Here is a 13,118-nt window from a genome sequence, read left to right as displayed (position 1 = left end):
AGCCTTCTTGCATCAATGGAAGTTGTGCTGGGCCTGCTACTTTGTTCTTTCGTCCATTGGTGTCCCATGCAACACATTTTTATCACTCCCTGAAGGTGTCCTAAGGCAGTCTGCTTGGCAGAAGTCTGCATCTTTCCTGTTCTGCTGGAAGTTGTCAGGAAACTATTCCCAAACACTACAACGGAGTCCGAAAGCTACCTCTGCAACCCCTGTGCCTTCCTCAACAGCAGCACATAATTTAGTTTCCTTAACTGAACCCAGAGTCTCAGTCGTGGTCTCTGGAGAAATCAAGTCAAGGGGGTAAGTAGACATACCTGTTTGACAGACACCCCTTTCCTCCCTCTCTCCCTCCCCCCCACCCCTAGTTATCCATAGGGTTAAAAGGGCATAAAGTCCTGTCCCTAAACCACTCTTTCCTGACTTTGGTTGGCGGCGGTCTGATAAAGGATCCCTTTCTATGCCGATCCTATGACTGGGATGACATTTAGTTGTCTGAACTTTAAATTAACTTTTTGACTCTTAATCATAACCACGGACTATGCTGCCTAAATGTTAGGGAGAGTGCAGTGTTATGCTTAATCTCCTCTCCTAGTGAGACCCCGAGCACTTTTTACTGGATGTCTGGACCCCTTTCTTGTTCCCCCAGAATGAGCTGAGCCTTTTCCCCTCATTCATTCTTGTTTGCTCTAATCATGGAACTCTTTATGGAGCCGCTTTCCTCCATGTCTCTTAAAGGCATCTGTGTTTCACATTTGCAGCACACAGCACCCCATTGTGCAGTGTTGGTGGGGACCCTTTGGGTTCTCCTTTTACATTCTTTCATTTTCCGTAAGAACTACTGTTCTTAGGGAAAGAGGGATATTTTGTATCCTTCCTAAAACTTTAACTCATAAGAGAACACCTCACCTTATGTGGAGTGATTTTCGCTATCACATTAACAACCCGATAGTTAGGCAGGTGGCAATGGACATGTTCTACCAACTTGTGTGATTTTCCACTGCAGGCTGTATCCCCAGCTCTGGTTATGCACAAAGGGTCACATATGTTCCAACATGGTGGCTCCTTTCTTTTTTTGCCATTTCTTGTGTGGTTGTCCTTTGTTACCCCTTCTTCTGCCATTCTGGGAGGGGGAGGGACAGGGGGGTTGGGGGAATGGAGTCTGAATGACAGTTTTGCCTTTGGCTGGAACCCTTTGTGTGCTCGCCTAGGCTCCAGTGTGTGTGAGGAAAGGAAGCAGGGGAGGTTAGAAACTCACGTCTGTCTGCGGATGTGCCTGAATGGAACCAGTTCCCATGGGGAGCTGGCTGTCCTGATTGGTCAGTCCCCCTCCCCCCTTACTGTAACCTGCAAGGAGGGTTTGCAGAGAAATCAATGGGAAATCCTAATAAAAAGGTGAGGATCCTGAGGCAGAAGGCAAGTCACCCACTGGACCTGAAAGGACCACTGAGGTCCTGTTAGGGAGAATTCTCTAATAAGGATAATTTCCCAAACCTAATGAGCAGCAGCTTTGCTGGATTTATGGTTCTTTCTCCTGCTAAGAGTGAGATTCTTTTACTCCCACTATTAGGCATGATTTGAGGTAGGTCTTTGACTTGTTATGTGCTTCTGGGCTATGGGGTCTCTTTTTACTCCATAGGGTATCATCTGTTTTTTTTGGTATGTGTGTTACACAGCACCCTCAGTGCAGTAACACAGGGGTGTCACAGTGACCCCCAAACAGACTCCATACCCTGGGACTGTCTACTGTCTCCCAGGGCATGTAAAGTCACCATTGGCTTTACTAGTCCAAAATTGTGAACAGAACCAGTACAAACCATCATATTGTGGAAGTACTGGTAAGGGGTAATTCGATTGCCCCTGGGTCTGTTTTCAAGGGGGCACTGTCCAGTCCCCCATTGTCGAGTTTCTGGCTGGTGGCAGTGGTTACCACGCAAAATAGTCCACCTGAATGTTCTCTATGGGATTTTCCCATGCATTTTAAACACACAACTTTTTGGTGCAATGTTAAAGATACCGCTGGTTTATTTATTTAATATTAAATCACTGGTTGGGTCTTTTTGCCAGAACTCAATTCTAAAATGGCGTTTGTGTCCGTGTCTAACTCTGACCAAGGTCAAGGTCAAGCCCTTTGTTCCACTTTTTGGCGGGCTTCTCCACAGAAGCCCTCCAAATCGTGCGGCTCTGTCTGGGTTTCACAGGAAGGGTGGAGGGGGGAATTGGCACCCTGGACTGCGTTGCCTTGGCAACCCGAGTCGCACTCTACTCTGATTGGCCCAGTGGTGATCCGACTTAGCATGTGTGATTGACAGCTATGCTGATGAATGGGGGTTTTGCTGCATAAAAGCAGAGCCTTTGGGACTGGAACTTCAGAACTCGCCACAGGACCCAAGAATCCAAAGAGGGACGAAGCTGAGCCATCTGCAACGACGACACCACCGGTAAAGCCCTGCTGCAGCTACCTCACCATTTTCCCGACAACAAGAGAAGATCTTCTGCTGGACGCGTCTTCTTCCTCTGAGCTGGTGGGACCAACCAGTTCACCCTTTTCGCCTTCCAAAGAAGAGTTCACCCTTTTCGCCTTCCAAAGACGGCCCTTGGTCAAATCGCCCGTGCCAATCACCCCGGCGGCCGGATAGCCACGCTCACCACTTTTGAACACGAATAAAAGGACCGCACCTTTTAATCGGGAACTCCGTGGATGGTTTCATCCCTGTGCGGTGCAACGACTCCACGGTTCCTCCTCGGCAAGATCTTCTCTTCCGCTGGTCGGAACCACGAACTTCAACCACTGCCAGGAACAACTGCCCCCACTGGAGCTTCCTTCCCCTCTAAGGTACTGCGTCCTACCTGGCCTCCCTTTCTACAGATTACAAATGACCCTTGCATGAACCCTCACAGAACTTTGGTGAGCTCCAGTTGGACCTCCAGAGGCAAGATCCTCCTCCTTAAAGTCCCCTCCCCTCACCGGAGTGCAGGACTGCAGAATCGAAGCAGATCGACAGGCGGTAAGCGTTCATGGTGACGCATGTAAAAAAGGCACCAAAACTGCAGGAGATCAAAGAATTCCTCTGAGGGTCCTTTCTCACGACTGCTGCTGCGACATCCCTTCCAGAGTCCCTCCTTTTGTCACCAGACCGAGGAAACAGGAACCCGGGTCCATCGCTGCTGCACCAGGAAGAATCTAACTGCATTTTCTTCAATACACCCAAGATACTGTGCTGCTCAGGGTAGTGTAGGGGAGGGTAGGTCGGTAGGACTCCCCCCCCCCCCCACTGCATGTCCCACCCTGGTGAAGACCCATGACTCGTCGGCAGCTTACCGGCCCCCGGGCCCAGGAGGCGGGGTGGCTGCAGACCGACACATGAGGCTGCACCACCACGTTATATGGCAGTGCACAGACGCCATCTTGTATTAAGCCCTCCCCATCTTGCTAGAAATGTGCAAATCTAACTCAAGGCAGAGCAACCATGCACATTGAATGCTGTAGAGCGACCCCCACTCGACCGCGCTCACAGAGGCCCTCACTTCCCCCACCTCCCACTGCATGGCAGATCCACTGAGGACTCGTTCTCACGAGTCACCAGACGCGAGCAAACAACAAAATAAACACTGTAGCTGTAGCTATTAACCTTCCGCAGTACATCATTACCCCAGCCATGAATGGGAACATTAGGAAGTAACTGAGACTAGCCCAAAACCCTGCAGGCCCTGACCCAAGCCCCCAACTATAGACAGCGTGGCGCCTCACACCCATACCCACCCCGAAAACCCTTGCAATGTGAAGAAACCATTTATGTAATGTGCCTTGTTGACTAACGTTCGCTGCTAATGTAAAGGAGAATGGGTAAGGAGAAAATATGCAACCGATATTGTATGTAATGGAGAGATGTACAAAGACTGGATAGCTGATAACATTGAACAATAACATGTGTTGCTCTCTTTATACACACACCCGCCCGACACTACCTCATGTTCGTATGTCAACTGTAGATGTGAACACTAGCTGGGGATCATAATGCAAAAGATTATGATCCCCAGCTAGTGTTCCATTTTAATGCAAATACATATGAGCGCTTTTAGAAACCCCATGTGTTAGTCGTCCCTCACCCATACGACAGTAAACCACCTTGTGCAAGATGCCACGCACAGAGCTGCAAGGCCATTTCCCCCTCCTCCTGCCCAGGCCCTCTAGAGATAGCCGGTGTTCAAACAGCACAGCTTTGCCTCGCCTCCCGACTCTGCTGGACCCATTTCAAGCATCCGCCCGCCTCCCCGTGTCATAGGACGCCACAGCCCGACTCCATGACTTACAAGCTACCTGGTCCTAAATCCCACCGCCCCTCAGGCACCAGTTACATGCCCCCCCCCCCCCCCCAACGGGCCAGTAGTACCTCCATCGACCCCAAGTTAATGACCCTAAAAAGAGGGGCGCCCACACGTGTACCAACAGATCGTAATACCATCCCTCACCTAAATTGCCAAGGCTGGTTGGTCAAGCATCCCCCCCTGAGCCCCCATGCCCCCGACTATGCCCATGGGACCGGATTGTTTGAACCTAGGCTATCCTCCAAACTGATTGAGACACTCCAGATCGCATATCAATGTTCCAGGCCATGTACTGATCTACAAGAGTTGCAAATCAACGGAAAATACGAAGTGTGACGAATGGGTGGGAATGTGTGGCCAAAAGGGCAAATGTTAGTTTAGTTATCAATCGTCGTTACAAGGCATGTCCGGCCCGGCACTCCACCCTGAGCCCAGCTGACCTCCCGCCCCACTTGGCTAAGCACCAACGTCCGCCAATCCTGGAGAAGCAAATGTATACATTGTATACCACCTAGCCATCACCACCCAATCCCTAAGAGTCTGTGGCCCCTATAGCTTACCTCATGCATGACGTGCATTTGTAATATAACTGACTGTCTTTGCTACTGTCAGACAGAGCGCTCGCGGAGTTTGCAGAGTCCTTTGCATGCCCTATGTTGATCTATATAAAGCTCTTTTTGATCTCACCCGCACTTGGTCCTGGCATCATTCCCCTTCTGGGGTGTGTCCTTTATTGCCTCTCACTAAGGGGGATGCGTTTCTGGGGATGCTTACATTCAGAAGTAATTACCTCAAGCTGGATAGTCGCTCCAGTGTGGCTGGAGTGCGCATCAGTGTTTGGGTCACCCATTGTTAGGGAAGTTTGAGGTAAGACTTCATAAAACAATCCCAATGGAATACAGCTCCCCAACTCTTAATATCAGTCTGTACTACTCATGGAAACTTGGTAGAGTGGCAGACCAATCAGGCTTATTATAAGAGGAAGATGCGAGCTGTAGGCAAGTACACAGAACCCAGTTAGTAATGGAATTCAAAGAAACACTTACACAAATAAAAGTATATGAAATAGATTAATTTACACAAGAAAACTTTTAAAATACTTTGATCATTACACCAATACACACAGGCAAAGATTGCATCACCTTAAGGATTTCCTGATCAGATATGGGAGCATTCAGAACTGCTCTCCATTGCGGAAAACCAATGTAACCCGACTTGATCCAAAAACTGACCAGTCTGGGATTCCGTTTTAGTAGGAACAGACTAGTACAAAGCAAAGCATAATTGAACACAAAACTTATTTGATGAAAGAGTCCTAGGCCTCTCTGCTTGATCCAGCCATGCCAAAGTCTTATCCCGGTGTATGCCATTTCCCCATACTGCTCTACCATAGACTGAGTTTCTAAATATTTACTCTCCCTCTGGGCCATATGCCTGAAATGTAGTAATGTGGCATTCATAGTTGCCAACGTGGAGGGGTCATTCGTCGGATGGAAATCCCTTTCCCGATCCCGCAGTGTATTATTACATTTGACAAAGTCAAATTTAATGACCTTTAGAGCCCACGGCTCCTTTGCAAATGCAAATCCCATAGTATATTTAAATATATCCCAGAGTATTAAAGGGGAGGAGACCAAGCCATTGTTGGTCTAAATAAAACTGCACAATTTCTTAAAGCATGGAGGACTGAAAAACTTGGATTAGACAATGCCTTGTGTTCGAACATCCAGCCAATGCCCACTACAAGAATACAAGGGAAGTTAACCCGAACAGTAAAATGAGAGTGATCCGATAAAGTGTGTGCCTGGATAGTTCTCCCCATCGTCCACCTGGCAGCCTGATCGGATAGTAAATGTAATCAATCCAGGAAACTTTGCCATGTACTGAAGAATAGGAGAACTCTTGTGCTGTGTGGTGCATATTCATGGCATATGCATGGTACATCTACAAGGTCACAGTTCACATATCTGTACAACCCTCCTCGTGATCCTCACTTGGCTTCATGACAAGGGGCAGTCACAAATTGATTAAATGTTTATTATGTAATGCGGGAGACAAGGCTTGCACTGTCGGGTGGATTCTCACCATACAGTTGGCTCTCAGAGGAACAGGCCAGGGTGGTCCACCAAATAACATCTTTCAATATAATAGCAAACATATTGCTTTCTTGCCTACTTCAAGCTCTTAAGAAGCATAACCAAATACTTAGGAACCAGCTTGCAATTTTCTCGCAGGCCCTGTACATATTCCCCCTAACCTGCCAACCAACTATTGTCAATAATACAGCCAACGTACTAGTATGGATTGCCATTCAAGTAAAAAGTACATCGAGTTTGCTGGTTACTATTCAAAATTCCCATCTTTCGATTTGATCATTTCATGGACATGCTTGCATTGGTAATTTAAGTTTGTGTTGATGCCAAACTCCTTAAAACGCCACAAGTTTAGCGCCACCTAGCAAAGGTTACAAAACTCAACCAGTGTCCTCCATGCTACCTTCTGACCTCATGTTACAAACTGCTCTATTCCCTTCTATGCCTCCTCACCTCAGCAGAATGCTATGGATCCCCATCTAGGAAGGGAGGTCACTTCTGCACAAGGGAGCCTGCTCCTTGTGTGCACTGCATGTGGCCACTGCTTAAACAGACATTCATTTTCCTCTAGCATCCAAATGGTGTATGACAGCAGTCTGGGAACCAACCGGGCTCCTGCCCCAGGATCTACTCACAGGGGATTACAAAAAGCCGATTCCTCTGCTTACCTTCCGACGAGTCGTCTCCCTCTCCAAAGAGTCTCTGATTAGCTGCAGCTCATTGTAGGATGAAGGTTCTTGGTCAGACCGGGGACGCATGCCGCTATAGCGAGGGAAGAAATCCTCCATGCTTGTGACGGACAGTGGTGGTGAGATTTCCTGCAGAGACCTGGCACTGCAGAGAAAAATAGAACAGGCTGTAGAGAACATAGGAGATCCTGTTCTGATTTAGCAGGCAAAACATCTTCCATGGCCAGAGCCAGAACCATCTTTTAAATGTCAATACATTGAGAACTATGGGTTTGGAGGACAGTATTCAGCACTATAATAAACACATTATTATAGATATCGAAGGATAAAGAGTAGGTATTAGGTGAATTGACAGAGGTGTATGTGTGTGCATGCATGTACAACCCATACTTTTTACTGAGAAAGTATCCTGCACATTGGCTAGGGGAGTCACAGGGTGACCAAACTATCCTAACTGGGGTCCGATGACTAGTTGTTGAGACTAGCCCTTCCCTCGGATTGCACCCCGATATTTGATGACTCAATCAGCCAGGCACCTTGTTTATTGAGTTTTTCCGCCTGGACACATTGCATTTCTTTAAGTCCATAAAACCCTTAATACATACTCTGTGTCCGGAATTCAGTTCTGGGAACAAAGTTACAGGCTTTCACTTTACCGGTCGGTCGCCATAGAGCTACTTTATGACAGCCCCAGGCAAAGCACTAATTTTGAGGACAAGTCCTAACCACTGTTAAACACATTTTTAACAAAGAAGTGAGAGTAGTCAAAATATAAAAACTGCAAACATTAACTTTTTTCCGATCTAACAATTTAGCTCCTGTGTATTGTCTAGAAGAGCTCCATTTGGCTCCCTAGGCTATCTGACGCTGAACAAACACCTATGTGACATTAATTCTGTGGAGTTTAGGAAACTCTAGAAATAAACATTAGGACACATCTGTACAACATTTGAAACATACAGAATCACAAATAATGGAAAAAATGATATGTTTGCTTCTTATGTGGAAGTAAGATTTGAAGTACGCTATGTACTAGCCCCTCGTTCCCCAGTGGTAGCTCCTGGTCAATGGTTAATGCTGGATATCCAAGAGATACGTTTAGCGCCCGCTTAACCAATCATAATTCTGTTCCCTGAACAAAATAGTGCTACCCTCAGGGCTGAGCTCTGCTCAGAGGGTATCAACTTTATGTGTCAGCTGCATCTTCAAGACGTCCAGATCTACCCCTATCTGGGCAACTGGCTTGTACGAGGCACAACCCATACGAAGGTAGTGGGCCAAGTTGTCATCAACTCCTACCTATGCGCTGGCCCAGACCATCAGTTTTGAAGAAAAGAAAAAAAAAACAATATATTCACTAGGTGTACGAGTGTGCGAGGGGAGGATCTTGCCACCTGCAGAAAGACTAGTCTTTGCTAGATTTGCAAGGAGTTCTGCAGAGCACGTGCCTCCCCAGCAGTAGAATTTCAAATCGGAGCCTGATGGTTAGAGCATCCTGGTGGTCCCCCATGCCAGGATGCACAGGACGATGACCCAGCTACACCTGGCCTCACACTGCCACAGGACAGGCCCAGATGTCACAGAACCTGGTTTCGCCATCATGCACTGTTAGGCAAGATTGTATGCAGTACCAGTATTATCCTCTTGGCAATAGTTAACCCAACCTTTGGTATAAGCATGTACCATACAAGTTGGTAGAGTGACTGAGCAGCCAGGCTCATTTCAAGGAGGGGTCAATGTGAGCTGTAGGGTTGTAACACAGATTTTCACAGTGACAGTTCTTCAAATAAACACTTAAGGTTCTATTATTAATGTGTCAGTTGAATAAGCCTTATTCAGAAGGGAGGACAAATATGTAACACTTTAAATATACTTCAAAACACACTCTTAATTTCTCTAATCAGATGATACCCATTGGGGAATGGCACACAGACACTTCCTACACCCCCAGGTGACTTCAATAGCTAAGACACTGGATGTATCGCTTGTACATTTAGAGCAATACTGAGTTTGGTGCAAAAGGTTATAAATGCGAATAAAACAAAGGTCAACAATTCATTCTTAAACTGCTAAGTACTTTTGAACCCTCCAATGCAAGGTAAATTAACCCTTTCCTGGGGGGAAGGGTAAAAGCACAAAGTCAGAGGTAAGAAGAGTCTCTCAGGGAGCCAGGACAGTCAATGTTAGTTGAGCAAAGTCTAGGGGAGCTGAAAATCTGCTTGCAGGTAAGTAAAAGTATTGCACAATGTTTTAGAACAGTTTGTAGAGAGGAAATCACTGAAGGGCCACTAGCTGGGAGACTTGTGAGGGGGCAAAGCTGCAAGCAACTCTGCAAGGGTAACCAAGACAAGTCTCAACTGAGAACTAGCAAGGCTACACAACAAGAGTTAAGTCCTATTAGGTTTACAGTACCTTTGGTTAGAAGAAAACTGGATCCAGCTGCACTTCTGTTCCTGTGTGGGTCTGCATATTCTTTATTCCTGGGCCTCAGTCGTGGGGACAAGAGGGAGGACGTCGAATGGAAGGTCAGCTGCAGCAATGGGCAAACTTCAGATCAGCGGCACCTCGCGGTTTCACCTCCTCGCGTCTCGCAAATAGCACCACTGCAGTTCTCGGATACCACTATGGACTTTCCTCGCATCTGGGATCCAGCACTCTTGAGGTGGCTCAGTCTTGGCCAGTCCTGCTTCATAGGAGTCCGGAAGATCTTCCTGGAGCTCAGGTCCGACATAAAAGCGATGCACTATCTGGTGTTCCTCTCTCTGGCACTTCGGTTCCTGCAGCAGCAATGGAAGTACAGCCAGCTCCGAGAGGATGTCCAGACGAGTTCAATTTGGGGTTGATTGGTCCCACCAACCCAAGGTAAGAAGTCGTCCGTTGCAGGGCTTCTCTAGTCGAGGTGAATTCGGAGCTTCAGCACAGCAGCAGGGCTTCACCGGGCAAACCAACGGTCCAGGAGTTGCAGCAGGCGTCTCTTCCAAGTTCTTCTTCGGATTAATTCGTCCAGTGGTCGACTCTGCCTTCTAAGCAAAAAGCAACAACTTTTATGCAGGTTTCTCCCATTCAATCACACAGCAGGGTTGCTGTCCACCAAGGACAGCCAGCCCGCCAATCACCTTTGGGCGCATTCCTGTAACCAATGGGATTAAGCACAGGGAGTCGGGAACCTCCCTCACTTCCTGCCCCTGGCAGACAAACTGGAGCCAGAGTTGGGCTTCACCAATGAATCCCACCAAAGACAAAAATGAACAAATGGACCAAACCTGGTTTGGCAAGCAGAGTAAATCTCAAGAAGGAACTTTACAACAAGAAATAGCGAAAAAAAAAGAAGACAGAGGCCATTTTGACAAAATGGGCACCCATGGGCGTCTTACTGCAGCTGCAATTGCAGTCCGCGATAAAAACACATTGGTAGGAAAAAGTAAACCATTGCCACTAATTGTAGAAAGAGTAACATAAAAATGTTGCATGAGAAACTATACAAAGGGGATAATAAGTAACCCCTCCAGCACCCGATTGTAAGATAGTGTGTGCAGGGCCTAGAAAGTTACAAAATGCAAGTATAGTCAATTTCACTTCACAGCTCTTGGAAACAGTTTCACCAAGAGAAAGGGAATTAGCACATTTCTGAGAATTCTCCCTAACATGCACCCAGATCTCAGAAGGACAAAGTATATCAGGGGGGTTTGCCCAGCTCTTACCCTTCCCCAGCCAGAACTCCCTCCAGATTCAGTCCTTGAGGGAAGCTGGGAAGCAGTCCTAGATCTGAGGGGTGCACGAATTCAAGACTAAACTAGCTGACGTTCATCTTCCTGGCTATGAGGGGAGAGGGGGTCCAAACTAGCAATCGAATATTGGTTTAAAAAAGCAGATTCTGGATATGAAAACTATCTAGATTTCAGGATGCCGATTTATCTATGTTCTTTAAATATTACATTTTGCCTAGGAACTCTCCTGCTTAATTATCGGACCTGGCATTGTGCAGGATCAGTACAGACTTATGTCCAGTGTGTCCGCAATATAGAGAGGATCCATCACCTTCTCTTTTTTATGCCCCTTATACAAAAACGTGAGGCATGCCATCTTAAACCCCCATTACAGATGCACACTGTAGATCACCTTATAGATTCCTTGGCCCCATGCAAATCTAAAAGTTAGCATGCCAGGAATTATTGCAGTGTCAACAACTTCATAGGCCATGGATCAGAAAAGCAAAAGGTTCTTACAATCATACATAGCCTTCCTTCGGTGTAGATGGAGAGGGAGATGTCACCCATCACGTAGGAGGAGGGTAATGATCATTGCTGCAACCACGAGTAGGCTTCTGAATTGGATGCCATTGTCACCCTATGAGTGTCGTTAATTATTACACGTTAGGCATTACTGCTCATTTTTATTTTATGGAGTTGTATTAGTTTCAATGTTGTGCTCACATGAGATTTGGATTTTGATCTACTTTTCATTTTTCCCCATGAAGTACCAAACGATTACGAAAATGATTATTAGTTGGCAAGGTTATAGCCATTGTCTTCAGTTATAGTGGCTTTTAACCCAGGAGTTTTCTCCTTATTATGCCTTAGGTGTTGAATTGCTTGTACCACTATTTTAATCTTTTTTATAGAGGGTGCTCCGAAATGGAATATGGTTAATCACAAAAGGGTAGGTATGGGAGAGTGGACTTGTCCTTTAATGCTTTTAATGGTATATATTGTGTAGGACCAACATTGTTTTTGTGCTAGCCTTGAAGCTTGTATTGTATCGACATAGGATTCTGCTCAGTTTATGAAATCCATAAGTTCTCAGAACCGTTCTTGTCCCAATGGATAGGGCATTTTTTTTAAGCATACATCGATTCTACAAAAAATTCCAATGCATCTTTGGTTAGATTGTCTCACATTTAAACATGTGAAACTCACACGTTGGCAACCGCCATCTTGTGCTGATCTTATCCTTTGATCCATCGCCCCAAGTAAAGTGTCCCCATGGCAGTAAATCATAAGACCAGCCCCCTCAAGCTGACCTCATTAGAAGCTTACGCCCCTTATCTCTAGGGCAGTGCATGTCAACTTCTCCAATCTGCAAAAACCAATTTAGGCTGATCCTGCCTAGCTTCACTGGCAGCAGGGTGGAGCCCCATCCAAGCTGTAAAGCCAAATAAGATCAGTTTCATCTCAGTACCATGAATACCACTAATCATGTGCCGACACTGCCGCTCATGAAGCTAAGCAGGATTGGCCTTGGTTGGTTTGTGGATGGGGACCACAAGGGCAATAGCAAGTTCAGCAATTGCTGCACATGGATGGCCAGCATTTTTAAAATCATAACATTTTTGAGGGAACTTCCTCACAGACGAGTGGGTCAATGTGTGTACTGAAACCTGCACCTTGTCCCTGGTAGACCCAGGCTCTAAGCAGTCAGCTGGTGGGGCTCTAAAGCCAGCCAAGATCAAATTAAGCACAATCCATGTGCAGAAATCACTAAACTTGTTATTTACCCTGTGTTCTCCCATCTGCAAACCAACAGAGGCCGATCCCGCTTAGCCTCACAGGTGACAAGCAAATGATAGTGGCATTCAGGGTGCTCAGATGAAACACTAATTGTATTCGGCTTTACAGCCTGGATGGGCTCCACCCTGCGGCCTGTGAAGGTAAGCAGGATCAGCCTCAGTGGGTTTGCAGATGGGAGACGTTGGCGTGCAATGGCCTTGTGACAGCGGGCGTATGTTTCTAATGTCGGCTTGTGTAGTGGGTCTTACATTTACTGCTGTGGGGACACTTGAACTTAGGGCAATTGATCAACAGAAATGATTAGCACAAGATGGTGGTTTCCAACGTGCAAAGTTTGCATGTGTAAATGTAACAAATATAAGGTAAGATGCATTGGATTTTTGGGGCAGATCGATCGATATATGCTAACAAAATTCATGCCTTAGCCATTGGCCATTGGGACAATAACATTCCTTAATGAACTTCTCCTTTAATGACTGGTTTAGATTTGTGTGTAATATATA

At 46.4% G+C, this 13,118-nt stretch overlaps 1 protein-coding gene across 2 annotated transcripts in view; it reads right to left on the bottom strand.

The window, feature by feature from the left end:
• The window catches only part of CNTROB (centrobin, centriole duplication and spindle assembly protein), a 369,000-nt gene that overhangs the window by 313,410 nt on the left and 42,472 nt on the right, over nucleotides 1-13,118 (bottom strand). For both annotated transcript variants that reach the window (XM_069646351.1, XM_069646352.1), the window contains exon 5: nucleotides 7,088-7,253. In XM_069646351.1, the coding sequence (XP_069502452.1) occupies nucleotides 7,088-7,253 (166 nt within the window). The remainder of the gene's footprint in view (nucleotides 1-7,087; nucleotides 7,254-13,118) is intronic.

Source organism: Ambystoma mexicanum, chromosome 1p (genome assembly GCF_040938575.1).
Source record: "Ambystoma mexicanum isolate Mex_15411 chromosome 1p, UKY_AmexF1_1, whole genome shotgun sequence".
In the NCBI taxonomy this organism is placed as follows: domain Eukaryota; kingdom Metazoa; phylum Chordata; class Amphibia; order Caudata; family Ambystomatidae; genus Ambystoma; species Ambystoma mexicanum.
This window is presented reverse-complemented; position numbering and strand designations above follow the sequence as displayed.